At 35.4% G+C, this 10,000-nt stretch overlaps 2 protein-coding genes across 4 annotated transcripts in view; one reads left to right on the top strand and one right to left on the bottom strand.

Moving 5' to 3' along the window:
• The window catches only part of LOC125031018 (dynein regulatory complex subunit 7-like), a 10,039-nt gene extending 9,099 nt beyond the window's left edge, over positions 1-940 (top strand). The window contains exons 12-14 of the mRNA XM_047621438.1: positions 86-187; positions 420-527; positions 671-940. Of these exons, the coding sequence (XP_047477394.1) occupies positions 86-187; positions 420-527; positions 671-940 (480 nt within the window). The remainder of the gene's footprint in view (positions 1-85; positions 188-419; positions 528-670) is intronic.
• A 3,619-nt stretch (positions 941-4,559) lies between these two features.
• Positions 4,560-10,000, bottom strand: part of LOC125031135 (tubulin alpha-1 chain-like) — a 57,249-nt gene continuing 51,808 nt past the window's right edge. For 2 of the 3 annotated variants that reach the window (XM_047621664.1, XM_047621666.1), the window contains exon 10: positions 5,994-7,212. In XM_047621664.1, the coding sequence (XP_047477620.1) occupies positions 7,109-7,212 (104 nt within the window). In that variant the 3' untranslated portion in view covers positions 5,994-7,108. The other variant, XM_047621665.1, reaches the window with a different exon arrangement.

The following is a 10,000-nucleotide window of genomic DNA, read 5'->3' on the forward strand; positions in this document are numbered from 1 at the left end:
GTAATGGGTCGGGCTGTACGTACATGCTCTGAAGTTTCTCAAGGTTTTCCCAGGTCTGAAATAAAACTGTTTTTGGTTTTCACAGAGGCAATACGACGAAGCTCACCGCGAGGAAACGCTGAGGAAGAAACGTGAAGAGAGAGAAGGAAAAGTAGATATCATCGCTCCGTATATTCCCCTATTGACGGTTAGTACTAGTCTTACTCTTCATAATTTTGTTTTGTTTATAAAATGCGGAGAACAGTTTAGCATACTGATTTCGATACTGTTATTGTGTTTTTTTTTGGTTTTTTTTTTACGTTTGTTATTATCGCCATCATTAACACTTGCTTCAACATCATCATAATAACGACCCAATCATATCCTATGCTGAGCCTGTTGTCTATTCAATCCTGACGAGTGACCAATTTCCTCTGCAGTCGGACGCGGAGACGGGCGGACCCGAGACGGTGCGGGAGAGGTGTCTTCAGGACCTCAGGGAGAGACTCGCCCTCCGAGCCAACCTCCTGCAGGATCGGCTAGACCAGGTGGTTTTCTTGAGTTTTGTGTCGCGGTCCTTATTGTTTTCGTGGTCCAGCATGGGTTGCAGTCAATGGCATAATACATATCGACATTTAATCAGTTTAATGAGTATCTCAGAACTAAACTTTACCGGATTTCCCCTCCGAAGGCCCGCGCTGCCGTGCTCGAGTGCCGCGACGAGGCCGGGCGCCGCAAGCGACTGAGCGCCGACGAGCGGGCCGCACTCACGAGCCGCACCGCCGCTGCCGAGGCCTCCCACCGACGCCTCCGGGCCCAGCTGGCCGCCTGGAAACACGAAGCCTCTGAGAGATACGATAGCCTCGCCGGCCAGCTCGAGGTCGACCCGAGATTCGCTCTGGACATCGGCAGCCAAGGGGCTTCGTCGGCAGATGAGGAGGACGAGTCGGCGTCGGGATAAGGTGGGGTGGTGAGGGAGGGAGAGGAAAGAGGGAATAAAGGAAGGAAGGGGAGGGGGTGAGGGAGGGAGAGGAGATAAGGAGAGAAGGAAGGAAGGGGAAATGAGGGGAGGGGGATGAGGGAGGGAGGGGAGAAGGGGAGGATGAAGGAGGGAGAGGAGAGGGGGGCGAAGGGAGGAGGTGGAAAAGGGTGGAATCAAGGGAGAGGAGAGAGAAAGAGGGAAAGATCAGGGGAGGAAAAGAAGAAGCGTAGCAAAAAAGAATAAGAAATAGATTGAAGAAAGACGAAATGGAGAGAGAGAGAGGCAAAAAAAAAAAAAAAAAAAAAAAAATGGGAGTAAAACGGCGAGATAGAAGGACGGGAAATTTTTTTTAAAAAAAAGATTGCAAGAAAATGAGAAAAGGGTCAAAGAGGGACATATGCTGCAAAAACTAATATAGAGCAAAATTAGATGAAAGAAAATCAATAAAACCGAGAGAAATCACAGAAAAAACAAAGGATATAAAGAATAATGCATAGTCAAAGAAAACGAAGCTAACGACAGAAAACGGTCGATGTCTCGCTTGAAGCTAATCAGTAACATTATTTATTTATTGATTGTCTTAAGAAAAAAATATAGATCTTATAGGCTTTTGAATTATTTTTTGTATAATGTTTAAAACCTCTCTGTGCAAGAATTCCAAAATCTAACAAATTATCACTTTATAGTAATATCTTATTAATATTAAAATAAATATTTTTATCAGTATTAATTTATTTTTTATTTATAAATCATTGTTCTTTAAGATTGTGTAGTATATGTAGTACAAACTCAGGAAACCATAATGTATGAAAAATGAAGTAGAAATAACAGCTAAACACCATTTTATTAATTATAGACTGTATAAAAAAAAAAAAAACATTTGATGTATTAAAGGTAAACTAATGTAATAAAAAATTTGCCCAAATCAGTCAAAATAAAAATTAAAATGTATTAGAACTGTCCTCTGTAAATAATTATGATGATGCTTAGCACAATTAATGTATCAGTGATGAAGATGAGGAAGATGATAATATAATGGGCTTAATTATGAAAATAATGATAATAATCAAGAGGATAGCAGTGGTAAGTAATTATGATGATAATAGTGATAATAAAACCGCAAGTTATAATTTTTAAATGCAAAAACAGCTATAATAACCATATTGATGTTCTAATACTCTTATCACTAATGAACCTTGATAACAAAATTAATGACTAATTATAATAACGATGAAATATATATTCCACGCCCAAAAAAGAAAGGAAAATGTATTTAAAAAAAAAATTGTATATATCGATATTTTAATGTTTGTACACTTTCTTTATATAAATAAATCTATTTATATCTGTATCTCTCATCCATGTCTATATAATACACACATGGCAGACCGAATGTTTCAAAGAATTTCACAACAAAACATCCTTAAGTATAGATATTTATTACTTTCGCCAAAGGTTAACTCGGATAAAATTAATTATTTTATTTAGATCTGTTTTCCGTCTGTCCCTTTCTCTCGCTCTCACTTATCCATTCTTCATATTTTTATTCTTAACTCTTTCGCTTATTCACATTCTATCTCTTGCCTCGCCAATCGTATTTTTCTTATTACTTTTACCTTCTTTCTATCTCTGTGCCTATCTCGTTTGTACGCTCTCTCTTTCCAGCTAACAGCTAAATCTCTCTCTCTCCAGCTAACACAAAATGAAGAGAAATGAGGAGCCAGGAAGATGTATAGTTACTGCATTGTCTACGTCATTTATTGATGATTTCTAACATTACTGAAAAGAGGTATTGTAATTTGTATGATATTTACTTGGTAAATATCACTATCCTGAGTACATTATGATATCACTTTTATGGAGAGAATAATTTTGGATATTTAACCTTTTTTACTGACGACTCGCATATTTTTTATTTTATAAATTTGCAGATGAATTGTCCTAAGGCTAAATGGCATAAATTTCTTGCAATGTCCAGATTTCAACAACTTTCACTTTAAATTCTCGCTTTAAAACTCTTCCACTATAAGGGAAATGGAAATGCAGCAAAACAGCCACGCGGCAGCCAACAAGAGCCAGCGTATCGTTTGGACTTTAATCACATTCCAACCGGGGGACGTTATCTCCTCGGAGAACACTCGTGAACCGCCAAAGACGAGCAAGTGTCAACAAACACCTGTTAACTTTTCCCGAAGCCAGTGAAGGGTTATTCTGGTCTCGATCCTGGGACCTGCAACGTGCAAGTCAGAGACGAAGCCGATGCTACCACCAATATCTAAAGATTTTTTTCTAAAATCAGGGCTTTTATATACCCAACTCGGTTTCAGACACGTCGAAGCTCAACATTATTATCTATTTATTATTGTCTTAGGAAAGAATTAATACATTTTGTATACTTTCGAAATATTTTTGGTGTAACTTTTAAAACCTCTTTGTTCAAGAACTAAAGTTTTAATAAATTACAACTAATGGATAATTTATATTATTACTTCTTTTAAAAAAATTATAGTACAAAACTATGTAAATGTATAGTACAAAACTATAGACTGTAGACTGTGTTTCAAAATAATAAGTTTGAAATCATTCCAATTCATAGCAACAACAGACTTTAAACAGCGCCATCTGAAAAAAATATTGTACATCAAACAAAAATTAAGATTTTGTAGAGTATTCAGAACACTGGCAATAGATAAAGAAAAACTTGATGTGATAAAACAACACTAATGTCATAGAAATAGCCCAAATCAGTCAAAATAGAAATGAAAACGTTTTAAAACAGTATTCTATAAATAATTATGATAATGATCAACACAATAAATGTATCAGTGATGGCGATGAGGATAATATGATGATGAAAATAATGATAGTAATGAAGATGATAGCAGGGATAAGTAATGAAGATATCAATAGAGACAAAGATATAGAAATTTATAATTTTAAATAAAGCTTTATAAATTTTAAACAGCTATAACTACCATATCGATACTACTACTGCTCTTGCCACTGCTACTACTAATAATAATCCTTGATAAAAATTAATGATCAGTTATGATAACAATCAAAATATATTGCATTTCTTTTACTTTTTTTATATGTCGATATATTTATGTTAGTGCCTGTAACTAATCCAGGCTTTCTTATTATATCTAAATTTAGCTATATCTGTATCTTTTTATTCACCCAACTCTATATAATACACATATGGTAGGCTAAATGTTTCAAAGAATTCTATAAAAAAAAACAATATCTTACGGCACTGATTAATATATTTATGGATAAGTTATCCGTGTTCCTGTATTTGATGGATGGTATCAATTTATACGTGCTGGGGTATCAATTTTAAATATAGATATTCATTACTTTCGCCAACGTTTAACTGGGATGAAATGAGTTATTTTGTTTAAATCTTGGGATGAATGGCTTCTCGTTTTGCTCATTCTCTAACACTCTTTTCTCATTTACTTTTCTCTGTTTCTCTCGCTCTCACTTATCCCTTCCTCATATTTCCAATCTTTGTATATACATACAAACACACACACACACATATGTGTGTGTGTGCGTGTGTAAATTAACATGCATGGAAAATAATACAATCTTGTCCATTTTCATCATTTTATTGAGCAAAATTTTGGACGGACAGTATCACAGACAGTGAAAAGTTTAGTGATAGAGCCACATCAAAGACAAGGACAGCCTAAGGTCGTGCTGACTAGAGAAGAATGTCTGACCTTTTCTGACCTCTAAACACTTGACCCAGTTAACATCTTCAGAGAACGTGTTTATAATAAGGGGCAGAGGAAGGGGAAAAAAATGGTGAAAAGGGAATATAGAAATGAAGAGATATGTTTTTAGAGGAGGTTTTGGATAGGGTTAGAATTGAAAGGAAAATGATGGAGGAATTTGAAGAGATTAATGAAGAAAATGACGAAAGTCGGTAACACAAAGAAAACGAGGAAGGTAGGAAGGTAAAGAAAATAGGAAAGCTAACGAAAATAAGTGGCGGTAACGAAAACAGGGAAGAAAATCCGGAAAATAAGGGAGATGATCAGGAAAATAAGGAAGAAGATGAAACAAAGATGAAAGGGAAGATAAAGAAATGAGGAAAAAAGTGACTAGGTGCTTCATAGTGCTTTTGATTAGCTTACACATGTGCGTTGAATATACAATTCTTATTCAAATGTTCACAATCCGTAACATATATCTTCTATAACTACTCTCACATATGGATAAAATATACACAGTTCTCCAGTTTCCATGAAAAGTTCTTTGTATCATAACGAACTACAAACTGTGAGTGGTTACTTACTTTTTAAACGTAGAATATCTATTGCTATCTGCATCGAGGGTTACTACTTGGGATTTTAGAAAAATCTATAGACTCTGGTGATTTGGATAATCAAATTTACTATACGAAATACAAGCTAAACACTTTGAATAATTATTCTTGCTCTATGCTAAAAAAAACAAAGCATGTTTGCTGTGTGTTTATATTTATTCCTTTTTTTTCTTAACCTAAATGATTTTTTTGTTCTTATCTATAGATGGAGAGGACATAATGCTATTACAAAAGAAAATGACACCGTTTTGAATGCAGTTCTTAAGGGAAAACTTTCTGTGGAATATGGGACTAGAAACATGAAGGAGGTGTAGATATATTAGCTGGAAGAACGGCAGTGTTCTAAATCAGAGATGATTTGAAATAGCATTACATCAGAATTCCGTGTTAAACAAATCAGAAAGAAAGGAAAGATATTATCCCGAGAGGAAGATAGGGTGGAAGGGAGAGAAGAAAGACGGGAGACAGATAGAAAGGAAGAGATAAGAGAAAGATGGAGTCAGAGGCACAGGAAGGAGCCCGTAGACCCAGAGACAAAGTCGTGGCACGAAGAGTAATCCTTCAATTTGTTCTTCTATGGCGTGTGTTCTAGTAATCTTCTTCTTCGGCTTCACTGAGTGGATTCTGTTCGACTTCGTTGTAATCCATCTCCAGTGCTGCCAGATCCTCTCGTGCTTCGGAGAACTCTCCTGCAGGTACAAGTGTGGTAAGGTATGTAGCTAAAGGGTATTCTCGCGGAGCTGGCTAAACTGGTGAATGAGTTTTTATTTTTAAACTTTTGTAATTTTTGTTGACAAGTAGGAACCACATCTTGCTAAAACTATAAAGGGAGTTAGGCCTACAGATGTTTGTTTAACCAATTAAGAAGATGGGATACGAACATGGCTAAATTAGAAAAAAATACCTCTTAATCTGTCCTACCCTTTACCACCTTAGAATCATGCTTTACGTCACATTTTCATGTCTTTAAAATTATAAATAATAATAAACTTCCTCTCATGCTAAGTCCTTTTTACCTTACGTGTCTGGATTCCGTGCTTTTGTCTCACGCCCCCAAGATGAAAGAAATTATTCTTTCTAAAGAATGCAATACACTTTTTCTTATATATCTATCTATCTATATACATATATTTATATATATAGATATATATTATTAGCAAACCTACTTTACTCGACATATTATTTCCTCTTGTAATATCCTGCATTTTCACAGGATTATCAGCAAAAAATGAGGAAATAAGATCCGAAGAACCTATTTTTAATACGTCGGACAAAAGAGCATCAGGTCAGTCGACAAAAAACTTCTTAAACCAGTTGCTCCTAACATCCAACACTTTTATAAGATCATTAGAAAAAAAGGAAGAAAAACGTATTCCTAAAAAAAACTATTTTTGAAGTGTTAGACAAATGAGTTATCAGTGTTACTAAACACGTTCTGAAGAAAATCTGCAGCGTCACTGTTAGTTTTACATCAACTACATATTTTTTTCCCTGTGAATGAATAGCAATAAGAAAAACAAAAAACAACAGAAACCATTATTACAGAATAAAAAGGGACTGTTCTTAATAGTGTGTTCTATGACCAATTTGTTTCACTTTTTATCTTTTCTTATTGATAGTTCAACACTTGTATTTTTTTTCCTCTCTGTTCATTTTTTTCATATTTTTTCATATTACTTGACTTTTTTTTATCATTATCTTATCATCCTTTTCCATTCTTATCATTCAACTTTGTCCTTTCTTCTTTTTTCTTTTCAATCATCCTCCACACAAATATTTTTTTCTTCGTCTACTTCTTCGTTATTCCACTTTTAATATTCCGCTTCGCTGTTTTCTTCCTCTTCGTAGGTCTTCTCCACTTCCTCGTAGTCCATCTCGAGTGCCTGGAGGTCCTCCCTCGCCTCGCTGAACTCTCCTGCGGGAAGCGGGAGGAGGCGGTGAGGGTGGTGGCAGAAGAGGTGGAGGCGGAGGGAAGGAGGAAGAAAAGTTGTAGGGGGAAGAGGAGGAAGAAAAGTTGGAGTGGGATGGGGGAGGTGGAGGTGGAGGGTGAAGGTGGAGGTGGAGGGAAGGAGGGAGGGAAAAGAGGGGGGAGAGGAGGAAGAAAAGTTGGAGGGGGATGGGGAGGTGGAGAAGGAGGGGGTGGGGGGAAGGGGAGGGGGAAGTGGAGGTGGAGGAACAGAAGGAAGAGGTGGAAGATTTGGAAGATTTGATTGTGGTGGAGGAGGAAGAGGTGGAAGAGTTGGGGGGAGGAGATGGAGGTAGAGGAGAAGGAGTAGGAGTAGGAGTAGTAGTAGGAGGAGGAGTAGGAAGAGAAGGAGGAGGAGGAGGAGGTGGTGGTGGTGGTGGTGGTGGAGATGGAGGTGGAGGTGGAGGAGCAGATGGTTGAGGTGGAGAAGGAAGTGGTTGAGGTGGAGAAGGTGGTAGAGGTGAAGGAGGAGAAGGAGAAGGAGAAGGTGGAGGAGGAGGAGGTACTGATGGATGAAAATGATAATAGGGATTTGGTTGGAGGAGTAGGTGGGGGGTGGTGATGATGGGGAAAGAGAAGGAAGAAATAGTGAAGGAAAAAAGGGAGGTAAGGGGAACAGTTGGAAATGGAGATGAAGAAGGGAAGGGAAGGCAGAGGAAGGATGGTAGAGAAAGAGAGAGTGAAGGAAAAGGAAGGGGAGAAGACGAGATAGAGACAAAGATGAAAGAAATTTATAGAAAGAAGGAAGAGGAGGAGGATAGTGAGAAGTCGAAGAATAAGGGAGAGGAAGAGAACAAGTGGTTATCGAACAGAAATAAAATATATATATTTTAAGAAATTGGAAACAAAAGAGAAGACGAAACAATCTGAGGTGCCGATCGCGTCCATATAAAGAGAAATTAAAGGTTGTTTAGAAAAAATCAGAATTTTTAATGATAATAATGGAAAACAGGAGAGAAATGGTGCACATTTATCTGTGATAATTAAACATAGATCTGTAAATCTGAGATAAACATCACCATTAATTTCATTCGTAAATTTCGTGACAAAGAAACCATAAATTTAAAAAAGAAGGATGATTTTTAATGCATACTTTCAATGGAAATACAAGGTAATATATAATAGAGAAACAAAGCATATCTTTCAGCCCAATAATAAACAACGATAAAGAAGTAGCACTTGATTATTATTTCCGTCTTTGTGCGGCCCTCCGTCGTGAGTCACTTGTTTTCATTCCTTGAAAATATATTCATCATATGAGGTGAATAAAGTATTAAACGGAAAGAAAAGTTAAAGAGAGGCAGGCTGAATAATATATATATATATATATATATATATATATATATATATATATATGTATATATATGATTAAATATATAGATATATGTGTACATATACATATATATAGATAGATAGATAGATAGATAGATATATAGATATATAGATATGATTATATATATATGTGTATATATATATATATACATATATATATATATATATATATATATATATGTATAAATATATATGTATTTATATATATGATTACATATAGATATATGTGAACATATGTATATATATATATATATATATATATATATATATATATATATATATATACATACACATACATATATATATGCACATACACACACACACTCACACACACACACACACACACACACACATACATATATATATATATATATATATATATATATATATGATTATGTATATATGTGTATATATATATATATATATATATATATATATATATATATATATGTATATATATGTACACATATATAAATAATCATATATATATATGTATATATATGTACACATATATACATAATCATATATATATATATATATATATCACTGTATATATAGCTTAAACATATATAACTGAACTTATTTCGATTTCATGCTTAAGCTTAACAATAATCACAAGGAATATGAGAATAATCTGGCAAGACAGTAATCAAAATATAAAGTTTAATGCTAAACATGATTTCCATATTAGCATACTTTAGATCTAGTTAAAAGACTGCATGCTTTGTCACAGACACTGAGTGATGCACAATTCCCTGTAGTGCGTGATGTCAACATTACTAAATCAAATGATACATTGAAAAATATATTTTAGATATTTTGCCGATTTTGATAGTTCAGTGATATATTTTCTTATATTTTTTCATAGGTAGCGTTTTCTTTTTTTCTTTTTTATTTTTTTTTACGTTAAATGATTTTTATAACCACGGCAATCAGATTCAGACTCCTTGATATGCAGAGTGTCAGAAACGCTATTTCAACAAAGTGATGATCACGGTGGTACATGCAAACCATTTATCATGAGCCATTATGGACGTATTGATAACATATCTGCATCACTGAAATCCATCTACACAAGTTACCAATACCCCAAGGTGTGGCACGAACTTGCAGGTGCCCGTTAATGGCACCTGGGCACTGGCCAAACAGGATACTATCAGTTTGCCATTGGTCAACCATGCATAACTTTGCCGCTAGTGAATACGCTTTGCAAAGAACTCTAACTCTAGGAGGAATATGCACAGACATACATTTGGTTCCTGTGTCATGCATGTGAGGGCATGGCACGTCACAAGAGTCGCTTACAACACGCACATCACTTCTTGCACTGTGACTCTCTGTTACAAACCACGTCACGAGACTCCTGCAATGAAAACTTACCTACGAATCTGCACCGCTGATCGGG

The sequence above is a fragment of the Penaeus chinensis genome, chromosome 12 (assembly GCF_019202785.1).
Source record: "Penaeus chinensis breed Huanghai No. 1 chromosome 12, ASM1920278v2, whole genome shotgun sequence".
Lineage (NCBI taxonomy): Eukaryota > Metazoa > Arthropoda > Malacostraca > Decapoda > Penaeidae > Penaeus > Penaeus chinensis.